General features: G+C 38.2%; 1 protein-coding gene and 1 long non-coding RNA gene across 3 annotated transcripts; one reads left to right on the top strand and one right to left on the bottom strand.

Moving 5' to 3' along the window:
* Positions 1 to 685: 685 nt before the first annotated feature.
* LOC147517038 (uncharacterized) lies at positions 686 to 1240 on the bottom strand. Its single transcript, XM_086593452.1, has one exon. It carries the CDS (start codon positions 1238 to 1240, stop codon positions 686 to 688), a length of 555 nt encoding a protein of 184 aa, XP_086449578.1.
* Positions 1241 to 8714: 7474 nt separating this feature from the next.
* Positions 8715 to 12346, top strand: LOC147517037 (uncharacterized). 2 transcript variants are annotated; one of them, XR_015213786.1, is made up of 4 exons: positions 8940 to 9062; positions 9349 to 9555; positions 10887 to 11096; positions 12230 to 12346. It is a non-coding gene; the product is annotated as an uncharacterized LOC147517037 (long non-coding RNA). The 2 variants fall into 2 exon arrangements; XR_015213787.1 differs by lacking the exons at positions 10887 to 11096; positions 12230 to 12346 and adding an exon at positions 8715 to 8886 and having other exon boundaries at positions 8992 to 9062; positions 9349 to 10479.
* The last annotated feature ends 232 nt before the right edge of the window (positions 12347 to 12578 follow it).

Below are 12578 nucleotides of genomic sequence, written 5' to 3'. Positions count from 1 at the left end.
AGATGGAAACTTCGGAGAAAAATGTCAAGCGATTGAAAAACCCTAGGCAAGATAGGGCTTGGCTGATTGAAATGAAGGGGATAGTTTTTATTGACTGATAGTATATATGTGTAATTGGGTAGTGCCACAATGGGTGAAAGGACACTTGAGTCTTGACAACGCTTAGATCAGTGGGCCTAATACTCTCAATCCTAAAACTAAAAATTGGTCCCAAGGCCTATTTTCAGGTGAAAATCACTTTTAGAACCAGCATTGTTTTGCAATCACTCTCAAGGACAATTTTCAGGTAAAATAACATTTATTTTTGCACACAAGTAGGGATATTGTATTAAAATAATAAAGAATGTTACATCGCAAGAGGAGAGCTTACAACTTGACAAATCTAGGTGTAATTAAAATGGAAGTAAGGCATGTTCGGAGTTTCTAATCTTGTGATATAGCTTGGTCTAGTAGAACTACATAGCCTCTCTCCTTGGTTCATAGTTGCTCCCTTCTTCGCTGCTAAGTCTGCACCAAAATTGGCTTCTCGGTATGTGTGGGACAATCTCCAAAAAAGAAGATATCGGGTTGCTCTAAGCCATCTTGCTTTAAGTATCCAAGGATAATTGTCCCTACTAAGAGCCATGACAGCAGCTATTGAGTCGCTTTCGATCCATAGATGTAACCATCCCTTTGATACTATTGATTATGCTGCTATTACAATGGCAAAGCATTCCACAACAAAATTTGTGGTGATTCCAAGCCCATGGGCTATAACTCCCATAACTTGGTTCAAGTGGTCCCTGAAGATGATGCCAGCACCACCGATCCCTAGATTACCATTGGAGGAACCATCGGTATTAGCTTTAACTATTCCCGACTCTGGGGGAAACCACATGACTTCCTGAATACGGTTTGGTCTAGCTCTTCCTTTTAAGTTGAGAGAGTGTAAGATAGCCAGGTCATCAACAGTGTTGTACATGTACCCTATGGCTACTTTACCCAAGTTTTTACTTCCTCTAATCACTTCTTTTTTGATAAATGCACTGTTCCAGCTCTTGTCCTCAAAGTATATTCGATTTCTCGTCTTCCATATCTGAGACATGAGGTGAGCAGCGGCAGAATTCCATAGCTTTCTTCTGATAGGGCTAAGAAGTTTAGGAGCAGAGATGATACTTTGAAAATTGATGAGTGGTTGCACCTTGTGAAGAGAAGATAGCCATTCCCATAGTTCTAAAGTGGCTTCGCAGCCCCAAAGCATGTGCTTTACTGACTCCCCCTCTTTTTTGCAGAGTCTACATCTTGATGCCAGGTGTATGCCTTTCTTTTTGATCCTATCATCTGTGGGTATTGCTTTATGGATGAGTTTCCAGGTGATGCTTGTCGTTCTAGGGTGCAAGTATTTGTTCCAAACCCATTTATGCCAATTCACTGCTTAACCTCTGTGTCTGACAGTGTCATAGGCCGATTTAACTGTGAATCTTCCATCTATTGTGGGTTTCCAGATTCTAGAGTCCGCTTCATCCCCAGAAGGCGGTAGCAAAGTGCTAAGGTCTATGCCAGCTCTAGCGAAGACTTGTTGAACTTGGACTGGAAAATTCCATGTGCCCTCAGTAATAACATCTGAGACCTTGGATTTTAAAAGATTCCAGTTGATGCCTTGGATGGATCAATACCAGCCCAGTTATCTTTCCACAATCTGATGTTCTTCCCTTGGCCCACAGACCAGCCCAAGTGAGGCATCATCTCCTTAATAGCCCATCTTATACCCGGCCAAATAGAAGATTTTTTGTAGTAGGTTAGCCAATCTCCTGACGCCATTATGAATTTTACTTGTATAAAGTGACTCCATTCAGTGGATCCTGTGATAAAAGCCCAGGCAAGCTTCATGAGTAGAGCTAGATTGAGCTCCTTGAATTTTCTGAGGCCTAACCCCCCTTCCACCAAAGGTTTACACACCTTTTCCCATTTAAGGGTGACGCCTTTTCTTACCGTAGGATTGCCCGACCAAACAAAATTTCTAATGGCAGCTTCACAATCCTTGATACACTTTGAGGGCCATTTGTACACTGACATGTTGTACACTGGTAGACTGTTAAGGATTGACTGAGTAATGACTACCCTTCCTTGAAAAGAAAGCATTATGCCCGCCCAGTCGCTCGCTGTTCTTTTAACTTTGTCCACCAATCCCTGAATGTTGGCTCTAGTTACCCTGCCTTTAAAGATCGAGGCACCCAAGTATTTCTCAGGAAGGGATCCTTCAGTGACTTTGAAGAGTTCAGCTACTCTTGCTTTCTTGCCTCTATTCATGGCATCTAAGAACAACTTGCTTTTGGATGCGTTGAAATATTGGCCTGCTAACTTTTCATAGGAGGTGAGAAGATTTTTGAGCTGTCTCAGTCCACGGATATCTCCAATCGCAAAGATGAATACATCGTCCGCAAATAAAATGTGAGTGGGACTAGGGCACTTTCCAGTTGCAGTCACGTGCTTAATCTTGCCATAGTTAAATAGCCAGTTAACACCCCTGCTTAGCACATCTTCCGCTAGATCGAAAAGAATGGGTGATGGAGGATCACCCTGTCTAAGGCCTCTACTAGCCTAAAAAAATCCACAAGGTCCACCATTAATCATAACTGAGATGTTAGCACTTTTGAGAAGAGTATAGATCCAAGAGCACCATTGTTCACAAAACCTGAACCTTTTGAGTACCTCAATTAAGAACTCCCAGCTGAGAGAATCAAATGCTTGAGTAATATCTAGCTTCATGCCTACATTTCCTCATCTGGTCTTCTTGTCCAGTTCGTTGATCATTTTCGAAGCTATAGCAATACCCACTGTGCCTGTTCTGCCTTGTATGAAAGCCATTTGTTCTCCGCTAATGATTTTGCTCACTATAGAGTTAATTCTCAGGGAAATAATCTTAGTGATAATCTTGAACAAAAAGTTTCTCAAGCATATTGGCCTAAACTGATTTACATTAATAGCATTTGTTAGTTTAGGCACTAGGACAAGAAAGCTAGAATTCATACCTTTTGGGAGAACATTATCGCAAAAAAATGATATAACTCCATAACTTACATCCTGTCCAATGATACTCCAGAAGGTATGAAAAAAATGCCTTGAAATCTATCTGGGCCCGAGGCACTGTTTGCATCCATGGAAAAAATTGTTGCTCTCACCTCTTCTCTAGTAGGAATGGCTGAAAGAGTGGCGTTATCTGCCTCTGTTACCAAATTCGAAATCAGGTTCATGAGAGCTTCATCCATTTCCACGCCTTGGAACTTATACTTTTCTTGGTAGGCTTCAACAATGTACTCTTTGATGCGATCTTGGTGCTTTAGTAAAGTGCCTTCCTTATTTTTTTTATTTCTGTAATCTACGCTTTTGCAAGACGCATTTGGATAGTGGCATGAAAGTAGGCAGTATTACGTTCTCCCTCGAATGCATCAGACAATCGGGCTTTCTCTTTGGCCATGGCAGTGGAGACCTTGACAGCTTCTTCCATCTCCATAGCATTATAGAATTCCATTTGTTGTAAATTAGAGTTAGAGGGGTTATTTTCTTAGTCCTTGAGAATCTGGACCATTTCTTCTTCAAGTTGCTTAAGGTGCTGAGCATGGTTGCCAAAGTCCTCAAAGCTCCAGGATTTCAGCTTCTGCTTGAGTCTTTTGAGTTGTTTTACCACTTTTCTAATAGGCACATCATAAAGAGGTTCATTCCAGCTTGCTTCAACCACATCCTTAAGAGATTTGTGAGATATCCAAACCTTTCTAAATCGAAAGGGGATGTTATGTGGTTTTGGGATTCGAGTGTTCCAACCCACAATAGGGTTGTGATCTGAGAGCTTTCTAGTAAGAATTTTACTCCTCCATCCAGCATTCCCCTCCTGCCATCCTTGATTAGCCAACATTCTGTCCAGCTTCTGAAGCAATCTTTTTCTACCCCATCTGTTGTTGCACCATGAGTACTTAAAGCCCAATGAGGTAGAGTTGAGGAGAGCATTCGAGTGGATGAAATTGTTAAAGTCATTCATAGCCGATATACAGGGAGAGCAACCACCTTTTCTTTCTGCTACTGAAGTGACAATATTGAAGTCTCCAATAACTGCCCAAGCTTCTTTATTTAACCCAAACTAAGAGAGATCATGCCATAGTGCTCTACGGATACCATAAGAACTGCTAGCATGCACAAAAGAAACGAGAAATTTATTTACTCTTATTGTAATCTGCTGATGAGATAGGCTGACAAGAGTAATGGCCCATTCATTCTTCCAAAATATCCAAGAAATTGCTGACCCTTTAAGGGGTGTCATTATGCAAGAAATGTGCACAAAAGCCATACCTACTTAATATAGGGGGAAGTATATTAGGTGGCTTTATAAGAGGTTCTGCTATACAGAGAAAATCAGGGTTATGAGTTGAGACTAGCTCCTCAATGTGACACCAAGGTTCTTGTCTTTTAACTCCCCTCACATTCCAGTATAATATTTTCATTGCTTTGAGAAGGAAACAGTCCTAGCCCTTGTATTCGGTATAGGCAAATCCTAGACCTTCCACTTGGGCTTGTATCCCTTCTTTGAGCTGACTTGCCATCCATCATTTTTTACCTGATCAGCCCAGTTGCCTTTCAACAGAGTGTCTGCTTCAACAAGATCTGAGACCGATTTAGAGAGGATGGTAGAGAAGTAGCATGGTCAGCTACGCTATCTTGTTGACTGGTCATAGAGGTGCCATTCTAGAAAGCATCATTTTCATGTGCAGGGTTGAGAACCACTAATGCTGAGGAGGAAACTGTATTAACATACCTCTCCTGGGCCTCAACACATCCAAGCTCATTCTCATCTTCTGCTATTATTTGTTCCTTATCTCTTGCATTCTCCCCATAAATGAAAGTGTCTTGAACCTCTTGGAAGCCCTGATCCTCATCATTTTTTTCTTCTGGTTCAACTCTAGTCTGTATAGCTTCAACCTCTACATCAATCATAGCTATGGCTACAGTTGGGGATGCTTCTGGTGGAGTAGAGATGTAGTTTCCATTTGAATCTTTAGTGCCACTGGTGCCATTGGACTGGTTGTTTTTTGTTTTGTTTCTTTTCTTCTTTTTTTGCTTCCTTGTTTCAGGGGATGTCTCTGGAAAAGCAGGTTCCTTTGTGGTTTCTTCTCTTCTAACAATTTTATGGAGAACCTTGCATTCGGCTACCAGATGGCCCACTGATTTGCAATGTCCACAATACTTAGGCATTTTAATTACTACAATGTCCTGCACAAAGGAGATTCCCTCTTCCTTTTCCACCCAAATTTGATTTGGTATGGGTTTGGAGATATCCACATCAACCATAACACTGGCGAAGAATCCAAAATCTCTCTTTAGAGTGTGCTTGTCCACTCCAATAAGGTAGCCTAAAGTTTTGGCCATAGACATTAGAATCTCATAGTCTCAATATTGCTGGCTCAGTTTCGGAAATTTAATCCATAGAAGGGCATTCGTTTTGGTGTGGACAGTAGGGTCGAAATCCGGAGTCCATTTTGAGAGTCGAAGAGTCTGTTCCCCAAACTTCCATGGACCCCCTCCCCATATTTTCCTCCAGTCAGACTCACTTGTCAATCGAATCATGAAGAATCCTTTCCCCAACGAAATAATTTTCCAGTCTCCTTGAGGGCTCCATTTAGTTGCTGCTATGGAGCGAATTTCATCCAGCTTGATTTTTTGCATATCTAAACGCCCCACTAAGCAATACTTGCAGTAAAGGCGTCCCCTTTCCACAACTTTCTTGGGAAGTTTAATTGATGGCATGTTTCCTTTTATTTCTGGTACAGGTAAGTCCTCAACATCAATGTGTTGAGGTTGCACACCTCGCACTTTGTTAGCAAAGGAGACCATACGTTGTGGTTGAGTCTTAGCACAGATTGGGGCAGAAACAACCGACCTTTTTTCTGTTAGAGTTCTCACTTTAGCTTCTCGCACTCGAGGGTGTGGAGGACACTCAAATTCTGACAGGTCCATCTCCAGAGATAGAGTTTCCAAGCAGTCGGGAAGAAACCCCCCCCCCCCTGAAGGGGAAACTTTTAGCATCGTTTCCTTATTCTATATGTGTGAAAGGATAGAATATAGCTAAAAAAAAATTTACCTGATTATGCTTATGCCCTTGAGAGAAATCACTCATAAAATCGCCTCTCTAGCTTCACTCTTGTCACGCTTCACTGATTCTCGAGTGAAAATAACCTGTAAGGACAAATAGCCTGGATTTGAAATAAATATTTTCTGATTTTATCCTTTCAGTCGTTTTGGTATGTTGTTGTATAAACAATGATTGTTCAGACCCAGATAGGTGAACATACTTCATACACTATGTTGATGTATGAACAATGATTGTTCATAGTTCATGTTGAGAGGTATAAACAATTATTGTTTATACCCCAAATATGTATGAATAATGATTGTTCATACTCCAATATGTGTTCTTACTGATTATACATTATATTGAGGTATGAACTAATGAACAGTGATTGTTCATACCCCAAATAGATATGAATAATGATTGTTTATATGAACAGTGACTTGATTGTTCATAACTCATGTTAAGGTATAAACAATGATTGTTCATTGTTTGTACTCCAATAGGCTGGTGTTTCTATTATACTAATATATTATGTTTAAGGTATGAACAGTGATTGTTCACATCCCAAAAAAGGTATGAACAATGACTTTGATATTATAGCATGTAAAATTAGATCGTAACTTTTAGATTGTAGTAGGTAAGATTATTGTAACTTTAGATTTTAGTAGGTGAGAAATAATCTAGACCACCCATGCCATTTCATCACATTTCAACTATAAAAATGGAGGGTGGTGCTCTCATTTGAAAAATGGAATTTGCAATTCATTAATTGTTAGTTTTATAAATTAGTTAGAGTAGTTTTAGTTAGGAGTAGGAAATCAAGATTAGAAAATGGAGGCTTAACCTCCATTTTTCTTGTTCTTCATGTTCTTGAATAAAAATAATTTTTAGTTCTTCATTCTTCAATCTTTCTTGCTTTTTAATTTAAGTCTTCAATCTTGTTTAAAGTTTAAGTTTAAGTCTTCAATCATGTTTTAAAGTTTAAGTAGAAAAATCAAAAATCAAGGAAAAAAACCAAATCCTTTTTCTCATCAATCCAATTCAAACTCCAAAGTTTTAATTCCATGTTTGCTTTTGATTCCACAAGAGTCTAGAGGTGGGAAAGACACCTTTGCTCCAAGCTACACAACAATCAAAGAGAGAGTAAGGTTAAAAAATAGGTTGTGTATTTGTACGTGTCAAAATCATATGGTTCGTGCGTTAAATGTTGCACGAATTAATACGAACAATTTATCATGTGTTATTGTCTAATAATTACACAAGAGCTTCTAGCTCAATTGTTTGTGTACCCCTCTCCTCTTGGGAGAGGTTGCAAATTTGAATCCCACCAAGTGTTGGTTTCCCTACAGGGTTGATGAGCCTTCGGGTAATGTAAGTCATCAGACTAGGGTGCGCTACTCTCAACAGCTACTTCAATATTGTGACAACAAATGCTACTTTTAGCTAACCTCCAGTTTTCTCTTAAAGATGTGCAACTTGCACTAATTGGGATAAGAAGGAAACTCTAGATCAACCTACAACCCTCCTGAGATGCAGTTGTAATCCCAGAAATATAGGCGCTTAATGCAGTTAGAAAAACAAAGGGTTAGATAGACTTACCCCATTACTAGTTGCCAATTAGTGTTACCCCATTTGTAAGATGCAACGGTCAGATTTCTTCATATGAAAAAAAAAAATCATCTCAGAGCGTTGGATCTTGCAATTGGGGGGGTATCACTAATATTTTTGAAAATGGGGTAACACTAATTGTAACTATTAATGGGGGGGTAAGTCTAACTAATCCAAAAACAAATAAGTGACTGTCAGAGACTTCTTACAAACAATAAGAAACCTTGTTTCTCTTAACTGCATTGTGCTTCCAGCAGAAGTTAATCTTTTAACTTCTCTTATTTCGGTGGTTTGTAATCTTCCCGATCACCTGAACTCTTGGATAACAAATACTTGTTCTTAAAGTTCAACTAAAGCTACGTTTTGTTCTCTCTACTATTGCAATTTGGAACGTCACTAGCCTTCTCCCTCTTTCAAAACCCTTAAACTGCAGATCTTAAGCTAAACTTATAGTTCAAAAAATTGGAATAGTCATAATGTGCTTCTTTACCCTGTAAATTTGCAGAAGTTAGTTACACAACCACACTACAATAAATGGGACTTTTTGCTACAATACGTTTTTCTACGCCCTATATATTTGTAGCAAATGTTAACCTTTTGCTACGCTACATAGCGTTGCTAATCTTGTCTAGAAGTACAAATTATTTGCTAGTTTTGACTACACTTACTGGCGTTGCTAAAGTTATTTTATATTAAAAAAAAAATTGTTTTTATATTCCATTAAATCTCACCAGCTACACCTCTGAGCATAGCAAATACTTATTTTTTCTTGCTACGCTTTCAAGCGTTGCTAATATAGTCATCACCCACGCTTTCTAGTGTGGCAAATACTGGCTTGTTTTTTATATGGCAATAAGCGTTGCTGATACTTTGAGGAAAATGTGATTATGCATTTTATGAGCCACCATTGTCTGCTATAAGTTGGAACCCATTTTCTACCGCGCCCTATTATACTTGGCGCTGATTTTTCAGTGACCCTCCCATATTTTTCATGAAAAATTAGAATCAACCACCCAAAATTTCACGAAAAAAAACAATAAAACAAACAAACCCAGAAAAGAAAAGAAAAGAAAGCCCTTTGTTCTGCGTCTAACACCGGCTCCCTTCTCTCTCTCTCTCTCTTTACCCAAAATCTAAACCCAAATCCTCCCATGCGTACGTCTCTCTTGGTAAATGAAGTATCTCCCTTTCTCTTTGCTCTAAATTTCCCCATTTCTCTCATTGTTGTGTGGGGATTTGTTAGATGAATTTTGTTTTGTTTACATTGTTGGGTTTGGATTCAGGAATAGGATTGATGTTGACTTCTGTTACCAGATTTGGGGATTTGATTGTGGCTCGAGAAGTTACAAGGATGGTTAGTTTTTTTCCTTAACTTTTTTCTTAAATTCAATTACAAGCTAATTTGGGGTTGGATTATTAGTTTTCTTGTGGGGGTTTGCCTGTGGGTTTGTTTGATGATTTGTTTTGTTACAAAAGCTCTGCTTTTGTTTTGTTTTAATAGCATCAAATTGATTTGTTTTGTTTTAAAAGCTCATCTTTTGTATACTTTGTACAAATTAGATGGTGTAGCCATATTCCGTTGTTTGTTTGTATTATTGGACTTTTTACTGCCACCTCACTATTTTGTCTTCTTAAAGTAGGACGCAGGAGCTATTCAGGGCACCTTATAAATTGAGAATGCTTTGAGAAATCTTTGGGATCAAACTAGGAAGGTACTCGACACTAGCAATCCATTTTATTTAGATGCTAATATCTAACTATATTGTTTTTTAGGCTGTTTACACAGACTTGGTATTGTTCGGCAGATGTTAGTAGTTGAACCAGCTAAAGGAAACAACTATTCAATTGTATGTGTTCTCTTGAACTAATTAAACTTTAGGCTGTGTTTGTTTTTTTCGGTTTGGAAATATATTTTTGTTCTACGACTTGCTATTGTTTATGCTTTGCTAAAAAAGGCTTGATGTAATGCAACATTTATGAAGATTGGAATTGGATGCACTATCACTATAACTGCTTTTAATTAATGTGACATAGTTCAATGAAGATTGGATGCACTATCACCGACACTGTGAGTCTGCGACACGAATGTACATATTCTAATTAGTAACATATTCTTCTACTCACGAAGCATAGATGTTAGTGTTTTCTATAGGTCTATCAATTGAAGGATAAATCTTGTAAGCTTTTTGGAGGTGTTAGTTATGTTGTGAGTAGGTTAAATAAGTTGTTAGTTTTATGATCAAGATTCGTGAACTTGCTTGGCAGACCATTTAGAAGCACGTCAAGATTCAAAATATTTTTGCAATTACTTAGTTTTTCGGTCAAGTTGTTTTTGTGGTGCAGTTTCATAGTATATACGATTTAGGTCATGTAATTCTAATAGAAATATGCCATGCCTGGGATCTTGTCCTCTCATATTATAATTCACATTATTCTAGTACTACTTAATGTTACATTATATATCATTGTGTGTCCAAAGAAATTTGATGGTAATGGAAGTAACTAGGTTCAGAATTGGATCAAACTAGAAAGCCAAAGTTGTAATGAAGGTAATTTGCACAGCTTGCACTAATGTAGTATATATCTAATCATATTAAACATTGATGGGGCAATGTAATTACCTTGTGTGGAAATACTTGGACTTGGCAGAAGTTGGAATATGGGGCTATATAAGGATGGATATTGGATCTGTATGTGGGTGCTTTGGTTGATCTTGGGGTGTTCTGTAAAACCCCAAATCTTGGGATTTGTTTGGGTCGGATTGAGTTGGGCCTCTACTTTTAATAATGGGTCAATGGTGGACTAATGCATGGCAAGTGAAACAACCCATGAGATTGTGCTTGAAAAGAAAACATACGTTCTTTCTCGAGAACTCTCTGTTCGGTTCTCTCTACGTATCATGAAAAAGTCCAACACATGAGGTTTGTACTTGAGTTTTAGTTTTGGGTTGTCTTTGGATTCTGTTTCTTAGTTCATTTGTAAACCAGGTGAATAAGGATTGGGCAAATACATTTCTTTTGTTCAAGTTGTAGGTTAGAATGTCATACAAGGGTTGTGTAGATGGTACTTTTTTTTTATAATGATAAATAGACTCTATTGAAAGAGTAGTGCAAACCACACAATTGCAAAAAGAGGTATATAATGATTGAATTCGATCCTATGATTTTGTTTAATATAGGAAAAGGATGGGCTAGTCATGTAGTGGGATGGTTATATGTCTCGGTCATGTAGCTGAAGATAGTTCTATCTCGGTCGTTTACAACGTGCTGAAGAGCTCACCGCTTGTTTACATGATACTAATCTTAAGGTTGAGGAGTTGCAGAGCTGGAAAAGTTCTTCTGAAGCAAAACTGGATTTTCTTATGTTGCAGTGTGCCGGTGTTCATGTGGTATGAATTTACCTATTATATATTTTATCATCCATATTTTCTGAAATTACAAATGGAATACTAAAGCTTAAATTCCTAGTCTTGGAGCCGTTATGGCTTTAGGTGTCCTGGTTACACTAAGGTGTGCCATCAGACTCCTAGAATGATATCACTTGGACCTTTGTTGATTAAGGAAGGGTATGCGCTGATAGGAATTAGTTCGAAGAAGATAATTAGTAGCTAGTGATGAGGTTTGGGGCCTACGAAAGGTGACCAAACATTGCCTTTGAAGGCACCATCGGATGCTAGGAACACAAAAAAAATTAAACAGTTGGTTGTATGTCCCCAGTTTGCCATATTATTTTATGCATTTGTATACAATGGTTTCCAAGCTTGTATAGTTGGTGATAAGGAATGTTACATGGCCACACCTGTTTTCTCCCTTTTGTTCTTCTCTCCGTTCTTGAGTTCGACTTGGTGTTTGGTGACATATTTCAACACAAGGTCGTGACTTAACTATGATAACTTTGTGTGTGTGTGTGTGTGTGTGTGTGTGTGTGTGTTGGGGAGTGCGGGTGGTGGTGGTTGTTGGCGGTCTAGTTCACTGCCGGCCTTCATGCTCTATGATACCTAACTCCTAACTTAACTAAGTGATCATGATACCTTGATGGTCTAGTTCACTGACTTCATACTTTATGACACTTTCATGTTCTCTGGCAATGTGACGCTGCTACTAACCTTTTTGTTTTGGTTTGTTGGTCTTATTTGCCTTTGACAAATTGTTTATGTCAATGTCTTTTTTTATGATTACACTAGCGTCAATTGTCGTAGGCACCCTGTTTTTGACTTGCAGGTGCAATAGCCTTGTAACTTTGCATGGGCAGGGAGATCAAAGGAGTTTCCATTAACATGGCCAACTTTGTTACCTACACCAATACATATATACCTTGGTCTATTCGTTCTAGGTTCTTATATATTTCACATTCATTTATCATACTATTGCCACACTTTCTCAAAAGTCATAAAAAATTTCTTATGTATAATAATATGTCCATGCATGCCTATTACATGATTACCGTGTAAAGGTGTATTGTGCATCTACTCTCTATTTCATATCTACTTATAAGAATCTCACTACATTTTTTCAATTGCAGAATTCAAGTGGGCTATAATGTGTTAAAGATGTGGGGGAAATGTTCTGGGTTTTCTTGAAGTGCAAATGCTACAAGTTGGTCAAAATGTGTGCAAGCAGTACGTTTTGTATGTAGTTGATCTATTTGTATGATATGACGGTGTATTTTGGACAAGTTTTTTTGTACTCAAATTTGGATAAGCTTTTTTGTTGGATTTGATATGTTTTGATGGTTTATTATCTTGTGTTGTTTAGCTATTACCAATTTTGAAGCAGGTCACATTTAAAACAACAGTACAAAATTATAAAAGTTTTTGTTGCGCTAAGAGTGTGGCCAATAACAAAAGCAATAACTAGCAGATCGCTTTTAG

This window comes from Coptis chinensis, chromosome 2, assembly GCF_015680905.1.
Source record: "Coptis chinensis isolate HL-2020 chromosome 2, ASM1568090v1, whole genome shotgun sequence".
In the NCBI taxonomy this organism is placed as follows: domain Eukaryota; kingdom Viridiplantae; phylum Streptophyta; class Magnoliopsida; order Ranunculales; family Ranunculaceae; genus Coptis; species Coptis chinensis.
Note: the sequence above shows the minus strand (reverse complement) of the source record. Positions and strands in the feature narration are given on the sequence as shown.